This window comes from Apus apus, chromosome 4 (genome assembly GCF_020740795.1).
Source record: "Apus apus isolate bApuApu2 chromosome 4, bApuApu2.pri.cur, whole genome shotgun sequence".
NCBI classification, from domain to species: Eukaryota; Metazoa; Chordata; class Aves; order Apodiformes; family Apodidae; genus Apus; species Apus apus.
In genome coordinates this window covers 89,786,707-89,800,079 of record NC_067285.1, presented here as the reverse complement: position 1 = coordinate 89,800,079, position 13,373 = coordinate 89,786,707, and the positions used below count along the sequence as shown (strand labels likewise).

At 38.8% G+C, this 13,373-nt stretch overlaps 1 protein-coding gene across 1 annotated transcript in view; it reads right to left on the bottom strand.

Moving 5' to 3' along the window:
- Positions 1-10,223: 10,223 nt before the first annotated feature.
- The window catches only part of KCTD8 (potassium channel tetramerization domain containing 8), a 95,936-nt gene continuing 92,786 nt past the window's right edge, over positions 10,224-13,373 (bottom strand). The window contains exon 2 of the mRNA XM_051619409.1: positions 10,224-11,536. Coding sequence (XP_051475369.1) covers positions 11,076-11,536 — 461 coding nt within the window. The 3' untranslated portion in view covers positions 10,224-11,075. The remainder of the gene's footprint in view (positions 11,537-13,373) is intronic.

The window sequence follows — 13,373 nt, the reverse complement described above, 5'->3', positions numbered from 1 at the left end:
GGCAGCCAGGGCCACTGCCATCTCTTCAGCCAGGAGCAGGGCAGCCAGGGGCACCAGGGGTAGTCCCAGCCCATGCAGCATGCACCTCCCTAGGGATGGGGACAGAGAGAGGCCAGGATATCAGCCTATGGGTGGAGGTTCAGAAGCAGACTGACAGCTTTGCTTAAAATCCAGGCATCCCAGATGTTTTTTTTTTTGAAACTGTAACTCATCTGCTGCCTAGACCTACGGGTACCTGGCCATCCATCATCACCTAATTACCCAAATGCGTCCAACTTGAGTACACACCAAATGGTTACACCCCAGGGCTTGTACCCAGAAAAAGTACCAACTCGTCCAGCATAAAATCTGCCAGATCCTGGAAAGCTTTTGCTGCCCCTCAAAAGCCTATTTTTTTTTATTATTTTTTTTTTTAATGAGATGAGGAATGCACCTGTTGAGCTGTCAGAGAAGGCTCAGTTAGTGATGCTGGAACTAAGCAGTTGATCCCCATCACAGATCTATGTCCAATACACAGCACCACTGCAATGCAAGCAGTCAAAATGCAGCTGGTGAAGAAAGCATCATGAGTGGATGGGTAAGGAGGGGGAAGGGAAGGTCTGTGCTGGGAGGAAGTGATCAGTTCAGTGAGAGGGCGGATTAATCACAGAAAAGGTTTTCTGGGGCAGGCAAGGTCAGCAGAACTCAGAAATGCTCTTTTAATTTCCCTACTATTCAACTTCATTTCCTTCTGGAGGCATGTTTCTACCCTCTGTGGCTTGCAAGGAAGAGGGAATAAATTGCAGCTTGTTTCCCATTCTGCCCTCGTCATCCACCTACTGAGCAATTGCTGCTTATTTTCATGCCCTTGACTGCTGCCACAAGCCCCCTCTCGTGACCCCTCCCATACGGCACAGAGGCGCTGCTGGCTTGCCCCCAGTGAATATACCGGATTCCTATCTCATCCTAGGAAAGTCAGGCTCTCTGAGCACACTGCACTTGCTTCTGTTCCCTCCAGGACCCTGCAGGATCACTTTCCCAGCCAGGTGTCATGGCAGCACAGCAAGAACCCAGGCCCAGCTGGTGCAGGAGGCTGTAAGCCCTCTCCTTTTGCAGCTCTGCACCCTGCAAGTTCAGGAGAAGCTGAGATCAGCTCATTGCTATGACTTCCTGGGCTCTGCTCGGTGAGGGGCCATGCATCTGCAGGTGCCTGTCTATGTGGACATCATTTAAGACTCCTTCTTGGGGCAGCACCTCAGCAGCTCTCTGCAGCTTGGGTGAGTGTTGTGTGGTTGATACAAGTGGCACGGCTGTGTGATCTTTTGCTCTCTACACTTCCCACTAGCTCCATGTTATTTTTATTCAAGGAGATACAAAGTTGGCTGCTAGCCCAGATTTGCAGCTGATGTCTCTAGAAGAAAGCTTACAGAGGGGAAAAAACCACAAACCAATAAACAAAATAACCCAAATTCCATGCTGAATCTGCAGACTACGCAGTTGGCATCATTGAGCCATGTAAGACACTGGAGACAGAGAAGGAGGTTAAGGGTATAACTACTTTCTCCTGTGGTGGGGGGAGTAGCAGTAGTCACTCTTTCTCCTCTAGTGGTGTCCGATAAACTGAGAATCCCAGGTGGGAGCAATGCTTTTAGTTACATGGTTCTGCTGTGCAGTCCAGGAGTTACAACCTGAAATGGAAGGAGGAAGAAAACAGGAAATTGATGGTCATGGCTCACAGACAATACACTATGCCACCGCCAGAAAACGTTGCCACTGCTAGAGATAAATAGCTCTCTCTTTCAAAAAAAGTAAAAAAAAAAAAAAAAAAAAAAAAAAAGTAGCTTGTTTTCTCTTCTGGATTGTATACAGAACAGCAGAGCATGCGAGGTACAGAAAGGGGGATTCTACAAGGAGGAAAATACACCTTTTCTACCATTCAACATTGCACTTGGGTAATGTAACTGGACTTGCTAATGTCAAGTGGTGCAATAGTCAAAGATGGTGATGGGCCCAGCAGTTGCCTCAGACAACTGCACAGAGGCTGAGCAGTGCCTTTCAAGGTTGTTTCTGAGGAACTTAGGCTGGAGTGTCCTATGCAGTCAGCGAGCAGAAAAGTGGCCTCCAGCCACCTCAGTATTTCTGCCTGGTGGAGGGTGTTACTTGGAGAATTCAGCTGTGTGGCATTAAGATGGAGGGACCATGCCTTGAGTCTCCAGCGAGGTCTGAGTCTCTATTCTTAAGGTAGCTGAGCTTAAAAAACTGTTAAATGTTATTTTTTAATTGTTTACCTAGTCTTTCTGAGGAACATGATGCCCTTCCAGCTATTATTCTTCAATGGTGTAGGATCTAGTAGTTGCCAGCTGCATTAGAATACTGCCCTGCACTGATAGTGCTCAAACAGATGGGATATCTAAGGACTCAATATTAGGTAATTAGGAAGATTTGGGATGGAATAGCATGGTCTAGACATGACTTGATCTAACTCACGAGGAGTTTCATGGATTTAAAAACAAAATGTATGAAGGAATTCTATCTTGCCCCATACTGCAATGAAGTTTAAACATTAGTATTCTAAGGAATACTAATGGAAAGAATAGAAAACAAGTACTCTCTTTGCATTTATACAACCATTCATTTCAACAGTCCCAGCTCCTGTTTTGTCATTTTCAATTACCTTGGGGCAGGAGACAAGCCTTTATGCTTAACTGTAAAGCACTAACCATGCATCACATGCAAAATAATAATAAAAAAAAGAATCATGATAGGCATTCTGGGGTATTAAGTAAATCAGCACATGCCTACTGCATCAATAATCATTCATATCCTTGGGTGACCGAGGCACCAGCAGGGAAGAGGAAAAAGAAACAATACATGGAACTGTGAGGAAGCATCAACCAGATAATCACATAAGCATGTGTACAGCTTAGAAACCTTGTATCTTACCAGCTGAAAATAATCCTTTAACAGTTCCCGTAAAACCAAGATATGATAATTCTGGTCACGGGTCCTGCATCATATTTCAGTTCTGCTGAGATCTTCTAAAGTCAAGATCATGATAGGATGTGGCACACAACCAAAAACATAATTCCTGGGAGTAGTATATGGCACTTGCACCATTGCTAAGGTATGATCTATGAAGTCACATCCATTTTTTTCTAAGGTGGGGTATTGATGATGTTCAGGAGATGAGTTTCATGATTACTGCTACAGAGTCAAACATGATCTTGGCTCCTGAGTACTAGCTAGGAGATATTCAATGAGCTGGGACCCCTAGCCCACAGGTTGTCCATCAGCAGCCAATCAAGATCATCATGTGGCAAAATGAATTTTAAGCAGTTACAGATCTCTCTGCTACCCAGGTACTTGGAGATTGGAGAAAACTATTCAAATCCCTTTCAAAGCCACAGAGAAGCTTTTGTCATTATTTTTTTTCTTCCTCTCCTCCCCTCCATGACAGCTTCACTGTATGTAGACTTACACAGGGACGCAGAAGCCATCAGTAGATTTGCAGAAGCAATGATGTACAGCTAATTTATTGAAAGCTTTTATGCGTAAGAATTCTTCTCATTTCTGTACCCCACAGAGCAGCACCACTGCTTGCCTCCTGCTGAGATGCCTATCAAAGCCTGGCTCAGGCAATTGCTGTTTACCACAGAGTGAGAATGAATAAACTGACAAAGAGTATTAAAACATAGGTCTTGTTGGACAAACTTTATCATTCTTTTCAGTAAGCATTGCAGAATTATTGAATGAAGGGAATGGGACAGTATAATAAGTCCTGATTTCAATTTCAAGAAACCTTACTTGTAAAATGAATTCAAATGACTTGGAGTGGAAGTGGGAATCTGCAGTTAAAGATGATTGACAGATCCTATTGAGATGAGAGGAAGGGCACAAGGATCACTGCAGAAATAAATGAGGTTTTCAGAGACAGGAAAAAAAAGTTACATGCCCAAGTCTAAGTAAATGCCACAGGGAACTGAGGCTCTCACCTGTGTGCCTTTGAAAATCTCTCTCATATGTTTTATTTGCCATTTTCCCTAATTATCTAAGATAAATATAAGTGGGATGTTCATTAAATTCAGTTTTAAAAAAAGAAAAGTAAGACTCACGAATAATTAGAAACCTAGAAAAAGGCAAAAGGCAACTGAACTTTTAAAGAAAGTGGTTTGCTTACAAGTAATTGAAAATCTGGGCTGTGTATTTCCAGAGTGATGAAGTAAGCAGGAGAGAGAGATGCTAAAAAAAAAAAAAAAAAAAAAAGTCAAGAAAAGTAGCATAACTTTGGATTATAAGGAGGCAGTAAAAAAGCACATGCAATAATGAATTCTGTATATTGTATATATGGAAACATCCCATCACAGTGCAGGAAGGGAATAACCTTTTTTTATACCTCTGTCCTTCCATTACTGACCAAACTAGAATATGTTCATTTGTGGGCATTTCTTCTCCAAAAGACTACTGAACAGTTGGGAGAAGTTCAAGGAGAATAACAAGACAGGTTTCAAAAGATAGACCTGCACTTGGCTGGGAAGTTCCAAGTAATTGTTCACATAAATTTAGTGACTGTAGCCACAAAAATAGAAGCCAAGTCTACTTTCTCTTTAGGGACCAAAAAGGCTCTGCTTAGTGTTTCCACAAGAACATTCAGGATGAGAATCATAAAACCTGTGAAAGAGGAACTGTTTTTTTCCAAAGAGTAGGCTTAGTTCTGCAAGATGGTGAAATCAAGCTTTCTTCTGGGGAAGGATACAAGAGGGCTTCCTGACCCTCCTTGTGTAGAGGGAGAAGCACCGTGTGCCCTGTCCTGGAAGGGATGGGGCTTGTAACCTTTTGAGATGCCTCCAAATCTGCAGTGGCACAGAGGACTATTTTTAACCCTATCTTCTTTAAGTTCATCTCTTGACTGTATGGCAAGTGTTCTATCACTCAGCAATCATTTTAGCTGCTGATGTCAGAAGCTTACTAACATAATTTAAATCAAGGGTAAGTATAAATCAGACTAATTCAGGGCCAAGGTGTCAGCAACTGTTTTGTGCTGGATTGAATCTAATGCTACTTTTGACAGAAAAGTTATACCACATGAAGCACACAATTCACCTAAATAGCAAAAGAAACAGAAAAAAGCTTTTTTAGGGTCATTGATTGATGGTTTCTACACTTCATCCTAGTCCAAACTAGCAATCTAGTAGGAATAAGAAATATTCCATCAAGTGTTGCACGCTGTCAAAATTTAGATTTAAGAGGTCCACCATAAATTTATGACGACAATCTTTCAGAAATTTATCATGAGGAATCTAAGTTTTGGGCACATTATGAATTGACCTACATCAAATTAATGAATTGCATGAATGTTAAGCAGATAGTAGATAGAGTGATAGCATTTTAACATTAAAAGTTGTTTCAGAATCTGGAAAGGTTATTTATTGCCTATTTGTAATCTCCCTTCCTTTTATGTTAATTTAATTTACTTCTTGTTACTGGTACTCATCTGTTCTTGGGTGACTTCTTGCTAAACATTACGCTGCATTCTAACTGAAACACTTAAGAAGCTCAACGCTAGAACTTCATCTAATATGTGCATGAAAGATTATAGGTCTAGAGGCTCTTAGAACTAATCCCATTAAGCTACTTCTGCATTCTCCTGTTCTGTATATAAAGGAACATAAAGTTTAACATTGTGAAGAAATACAGGAATTTCAAAAGGCAATACAACACAGAGGCACAGAAATTCTCACTACTTCCATCTGGTCTATTACTGGTTTTCACAATCCCTTTTCCTTTCTTATTATCTGAGGAGAAGAGATAGCCCAGGAAGAAGAGGAGGAGCCCTTAGGGGAGGAGAAAATTCCCAAATATTTATTCTCTTGTAATCATGAGACTGCACTCACTCCATTTGTGCTTTTCCCCAGTGTGTCTTACACAATCTAATGCCTACAGCTGAGGAGTGCCAGGGTGACAGGCTCCAAACAGATGGAAGCACAGTCAGTGCTGAGTTTCTTTTCTAGGCACCATTTGTATTCTGTTTTCTCAGCACGCCATTTCACCCTCTCACGAGCCCAGTTGCAAAGAAGGAACAGTGTGCTACAGCAGCAGAGATCTCCATCTTCTGCTGGGGATCTGCATGAAAGGACAAAAGGACTTGGTCCTTCAGGACAGCAAGTAGTAGCTCTTACAGCTCTTACCTGCCCCTGCCTCATGCAGCCCAGCATCACCATATCTGACCCAGGATGACCACTTTAGCTGCAGTGCAACACACAGCAGGTGTGAATGGCAAACTGGATGCTGACAGCACCAGCAGCTCATTTATTGGTGAATAATATCTTTGTGGCTGGCTTCATTGTGTGACTGAACAGTGGTAAAGGTATTGGATACCCAACAGGGTGAAAGAGAGCACCAGCTGCAGGGTGACACGACTTTGCCTTCCAACTTGTGCTGTATGGCATCTTCCTGTCATATAGAGGTTATTCAAACTAGCAACACTCCCAAGTGTGCCCAGTTTCCCCCATGATTTTTCAGTGTGAAGACTGTAGTAGTCCCTTCTGAATCTCGATATGTACCTTCAAGCAAGGAACAGATAAGCTCTTAAGTAAAAGTTTATATTATGAACATCCATAGTAACAACGGAAAGAGAGGGTAGAGCAGCAAATATGAACCAGGTTGGAAATTACTTCTAGACAACAGATCCTGGAAAAGAAGAAACTACGTGATGGCCTCCAATATATAAAGTGATGTGTGAATACTATTTTTATGGTGAGTCATACCAGTGGTGTGATCCTGCAAAGAGCTGAAGGTTTCTTGAGAACTTGTGAGGATTCCAAAGAGCTTGGTTAGAGGACAGAAGTCACTCATAGAGGGAACCCGCCATTGCCCTCTCATTACCAAGTAAACTAAATTGGGTTCTCCACCTCCAGTAGGAAGTACATTTTTGAATATCATTACTTGAACAAAGACAGCATTAGCAAGTAAAATGATTTTTCATAAGCACTTTTTTTTTTTTTTTAGGAAGACCTCAAAATTATGCTTTTTATATAATTTAGGATTATAAAAATGCATTCAAAGTGAATCAAAGTGAATTCTAAAATCCTGTTTCAGAATTAATTTCAATTATTCTATGACTGGTAAATTTATGTTAGTGGAAGAAGGGCTCAGAAATATTCCTTCAGGAGTAGACTAATTACTCCATGTAATCCTCATCTTTGTTCACACATTTTAAAGGTGTAACCATCATTGTATGGCAAAACTGTATCTCTATTGCCCATCTGTTCAGTTAGAACATTAAAGTATATAACAATTGGCACACATAACATCCATTATGAGGTCTTAAAATCAACTTTTATAGTGAATAAACATGGGCAATGATAAAATGTTTTTTGGTTTTTTTTTTCAGATGCTGATGTTACTCTTGTGAAATATTAGCTTAACTGGGAGACTACTTGTGAAAAAAGACTGGTTGAGTTTTATCAGCTCCGAATAATTTAATTATAATGTAGAATATAGCATTCTATATTGCTGAACACGACAAAAATTAAGAACTGAATTCAACTGAAAAACATAAAGGGATATGTATTCCAATCTGAATTCCCAATAATATGATGATTTAAGGGATTGTGTTGATTTAGAAAAAGAATTCTGAAAAATAAATAATTCAAATTTTTATGAGAATTACTTACCTTCCAGAAATATGCTCCATTTACATGTTGTATTACTTCTTTGTCTTTTTAAAATGTTTATCTATATTAAAACAATTCTCAATTATGATTTATAATAGCAACTGCTGATTAACTTGGTCTTTAATGACACTTAACTAAATATGTTGTTATTATGACTACAAAATATAACTCTCTAAAACTGGAAATTAACATGAACATTGGAAATGAAATATGGAGAGAAAAGTACAAACTTTATGTATTATTTACTCTCCTGTTAATTTAAGATTGACTAATGTAAGTGTTTTGATCTTTCTTTCCTTTAAAGAAAATTGCTACATTTTAAAATAATAAACTTCATATGGAATGGAACTTTAATGTACTGCCCACATCTGCTGAAGTCCAATAAAAGGCATAGATTCCTATGGTAGAGTATTCCTGTGTGTAACAAAGTGAATAACTGAAAATAAGATAAAAAGAAGTTTTAAATGGAAAAACAGAAGGCAGCTATCATAGAAAAGTAAGAAAAAGGGAAGATAAAGGGAAGCAATCAAAGCCCTTGTATGCTTCTAATACCCAACTCTCTTGCTTCACTCGGGAATTCCATGCCAGCCTTAGCCATCTAACTGCCCGCAAGCAACTCTGTTATGCCAAAGGTCTCAGCTTGCTTTCTGCCCAGTTACAGGCTAGAATCTGAAAACTGTAGATCAATAAGCATTTAGATAGGATTGGAGCTGTAACTGGGTGAACTGGATGAAAAGCGTGATGGGAATTAGAGAACATGACCAAAGGATTCACTGAAGACATTGTTTTCTCCCACTCTCTCTGACTACACCACATCCCAATTTATTCACTCTGAAAGAAGGACACTGTACATTGTGCAATTTCAAACCCAAAACACTTCCTCCTAAGATGCCAGTGTGGCTGCTAAGCAACAGCAACGTAGCTTATCTGCCACATCACTCACATGCCTTGTGAAGACACAGAAAGCAGTTAACATTATCATAAATCATATGCTGCCCATGTATTAGGTAAGATAATATTCTGTTCTCCTCAAGAATGAAATGCTCTAAGAAAATTTAGATAGTATGTTAAAATAAACAAGAAATAAAAAGCTCATAAATGTATTTATATATGGACAAATTAAAAAGGATGTATAGGTCAAACAAACACCTAGGCATACCATGAGCAGGTACTGGCTGGAGTACTGAGGATAACTAAGGTGGCAAAACAAATGGCAATATTTAATGGGAAAGATCAAGATACTGTCTGAACCTAAAAGTTATCATCCCAGATGGAAACAGCCTAAACTAAGGTAACAGAAAACAGCATAAGGTGTGAGAAGTGCAACAAAGATAAATTCAAAAGGACAGTAGAAAACCAAGTGTGACATTTTCAAAAGCTTTCAATAATAGTCTATTTTTAGACTAAAACAAAACAAAACAGAATTATATCCACTGGTGGTTAGTAAGTCATGGTTAAATAGCTGGAAATTTCATTGAGTCAAGTCTAAAAAGCCAATGACTAAACAACAGAGAAAAAGCAAATGCTAAATGTGTCTAAGAAGCAAAAAACTTTCAAAAGAAGTAATAGGTTTTATGGGCCCCAGAGAAAGAAGTAAGCAAGAAACATAAGGGCAGAGATGAGAAGCCAAATAATTTCAGACTGGACTGTGTCAGTTCAGACTATACTTATCCCAGATATACACTCCCAAGTTAAAAAGGTGTCAAAAGACAAAATGTTGGAGATGAATTGAGTAGGAGAGCAACTAGCACTGGATATGTTTAAAAGGGAAAGGAAAAAGTGAATAGTTGCAGAGCTACAGTATGCAGTCTTTCTCAAAGTGGCCTATTAGAGGACAGAAAAGTAATACAGGCATTAGAATAAACCTGGAAATTACAATACAAGAAGTCCTTTTTACTTTAGCTAAACCAGTTAAAACAACCATCAGATATTCTGACACAACTGCATAGTTCCTGCTATAAAATGTGTACGAGGATGAACCCTTCTAAAAGTGTATTCGTGTTTCTGTGTGTGCACACAGCAATAATTTCAAGTCTGCAAGAACTCAGCAGCTCTTTTGCAAATTCCAGCTGTCCTTACCCATTCCAGCTGAGGGTGTCTGAACCACCATTGTCTTCTTGGTGGTGGTGTAATGAGAATGGTATTGATTTTCCTGTATCTGTGCTGAGAAAACAAGTTTGTCATATAGAGTTGAGTAGTCATGTAAAACTTTTCTTTTGTAAATTTAGCGCACTATGCTGTGATATTTTAAATATTTTGTTTCTAAGCTGATTTTTATGAACTTGACAAATTGGAACGGCTTTTCGCTCTATTAGTAAAATCACTCCGTTTTTTAGTTCATTCCCTGCTGCTGCTTAGGGTAACTCTCTTCCTCTTTGGGAGTCTGTATGGGGGTTCCAATTAAATGGCACTGCCCTAAATATTTTTCACCCACTCTTGAAACAAGGTGTTTTTTTCTTTCTTCTTATTTTTCTTTCGCAGCAGAGTAGTCATGAAAAAGATAAACAAAAAAATAACAATTTGCTTGATTCTATTTTTTAAAAAGAGAAGAGATAATGATAGGCAAGAAAATCTACCAGATGGTTCTTTTAATAAATACATTAAAGTCTCTTTTATTTTCTCCATTTTTAGCAACTAACACAACAGAAACTTTCAGACCATCAAACCAGTTTTCACAATCTGCCATAAGTTTGCATTTCACAGAAATAATCCTGACAAGCACTAATAGATGAACGTTGTTGGTGCAACAATAAAACAGTATAAGGCATATTTATACCATCCTTACATAGAGAACACTGTACACACAAAAAAATCACAGATCCAGAACAAAGTAAATTCAATTCCTTAGACATTTTACGTTTATAGGCTTGGTATCAAACAAATAATTCTCCAAACTACAGACAACCTCTTGTTCTCGTGTGATTTATTTGTAATATTGTGCTCATGCAAAATAGGTATTTGCTTTATTGCATTAACATTGAAATAAGGTTGAGAATTAGTTCTGAAACCAGTTCAATAGAACGTTAAACCCTATTTCTCTTCATCCATAGCAAGTCTGAGTCATTTTCATTGGTGACATAAAATGAGGCGTTAACGGATGATTGAGATTTTTATTTGGAAAGTTCCAAAACAATAATGAAGCTCAACTGACTACAGTTAAAAACCCATCTTTCTTGACCATGCAAGTTTTTCTTTGCTATGATGAAGTGGTTTAGATGAGATGTCTTTTGTATTTTTTAAGTTTCTATCTTTTTATATATATTTTTAAAGAAACCATGTACTATCCAACATCCACTGTTCACAGAAAGAAATAAGCAGCAGGAATAGCTCTGGTGGCGGTGTTGGCCAGAAGGACATCACTAAGTTAGTGGCAACTTAATGAACATCAAATGCCCCACATATAGGTCATGAAAGAGTTGATTACTATAACCCATATTTCTGTAAGAGTTCAGACTGCCAGGGACGTTTGCGCTCTGGAAAGTAATCTGGAATGTGGATTTTTTTAAAATCTTGGATACATTTTCTCATTTCTTCCTCAACACTCAGCTTCTCACATACCTTCTTTTTGGAAAGATTTGTTTCTCTGGACTTGCTAATGAGAGTTTGAAAGAGTTCACTGTTCCTGCGTTTATCTGGTGGTGGCATCCACTGCACTGGGGCCTTCTTAGATGGACGATCCAAAGTCAGAGTATTTGGCTGGTGCGCTGTGGATGGCTGAGTGCTGGTGGCATTTTCTTGAGGAGTGCTGGCTTCTGAGTGGCTGTCACAGCTTGAAGTGGACAACTCGTTACAAGAAGTCCCACTCTCACTGCCCTTGTCCAAGACTTTGTCATGCTTCCTTTCTTCGTGGTCTTGTCTGGGGGAAACAGTTCGCTGAGGGGGTCCTAATGCAAAGCAGGAAAGAAAAAGTATTAGGCAAGTACTGGTTTACACAAAAAGCTGATCAGCCACCATTCAGAAAAACATGACTCAGAGTCTTGGCTGGGATAAATTGGTGGCTTTTCCTTTCATTCAAAAGAACTATACCAGACTGGTACACAGTTTGAAGGTCCAGTCTTACAGTTGTCAAAATTCTCACTCCTGAAAATGTTAATGGCAAGAAGAATTTCACTGTCTGTCTAAGAATCCAGGTAATGAAATGTGTGCAAAGCTCACAGATTTTCTGCACCAGAAATCCCTTCAAGCAAGTTTAAACAAGCTACTTTGCTCCAACACCTCAAGCTAGATTTTGTAGTATTATGAAAATACAACCACAGAACTTGAAAAGCCTTTGCTTCAATAAAATTATTCCAAGGGCTTAGATCTTTTTGGAAGCTCTTAACTCACCTTCCCAGAACAGTCTACTGATTTATGCTCTGCAGATGTCAACTCTGCAGAAGGCCCTTGACAGAAAAAGGAGTATTAATCATAGAATAACAGAGATGTTACTCACTAGTGACAGTCTTTGGGCTTTTTTTTTTTTTTAAATCCTACAGTAATTTCACTGCACTTCTTACTGTCAGTTATTATGCCAGACTTGCCTTAGTACAAGTTGTATTCCTCTTACTGCACAAGCTGGCAGGGAAAAGGAAGTTATGAAGTTATTGGTACAGAGGCTCTCTGTGACTGCAGGGAAAGCCATCTGATGGCCTATCAGCAGGCACTGCTCAGTGCTTCATGTGCCTGGAAGTTGGATCTAGGCTGTTTTTCTCCCCAGATATCACTTCTGCTTTGAAGTCTTAAGCAGTATACAAATGTGAAAATTAGGTGGTAGCTGCTAAATCTGCACAGGCGTTTTAACTTCTGAAGCCTTATTTCAAAACTTCAGCTGTGAAGTGCAATGATGCTATACTGGCATCATATAAACGTCATGATCATCACTTAGGACACTATCTAAACCTCACATAAATACCTACAGAATTCAAGAAGAACTGGGCCAGGGCACAGGGAAAAATTTCAAAGATGTTTAAACATCTAAATGAAAATGAAGATCGGGGCTTCAGTGGCAGGTGTACGCCTGCTACAAATCCTGCAAGAGTTCAAATCTTTTAGGTACATCATGTCTTAAAAAAAAAACAGATTATCCTTATAGTTTACTGAAAACACCACCAGCATCAGTTAACCACCTTTGCCAGTACCAAAACTCAGGGTATAACAGCCCAACCTTGAGTTATGGAAACAGGGTTTCAAGGAGATTTTTGAGTCACTTAGTACTCTGTTTTTCAGAATTACAAATTAGAAATATAATTACAATTATAAAGAATGCAGGAACAATATGATCACTCTAGTGTCTTTTTGACAGTGCAGTTCTATGACTCAAAGGAATCTAAGAAGACTTCAATATTTTATATGAGACACAGGGGAAAACAAAACAAAACAAAACACAAAAGGAAATAAATAATAATTTAACAGCAGCAGCATTCAACAGCCTGCTTTTCTTTTGTTTTAACCAGCATCCCAGGATGAAGTATCACATTTCTGTATTTCTAGAGAAACCTATGAATAATCAAGATCCAAAGAAGAGAGACAAAAACCCATTAGGGCTTGTACTTGCATTATTCAGAGTGAAAAACACAAGTGATTTTCTATTTCATTATATTAATCCCAAATATTTAGCACACGGCTGCAGTAATTTCCTTTGTCTTTCTCCTTCATATTTCTATTTAAGAAGGTGAATATATTTTTTCACCTTCCTAAATAGATTTACATACCTTTTTTTCTGGTATATCTGGCATTTTATTT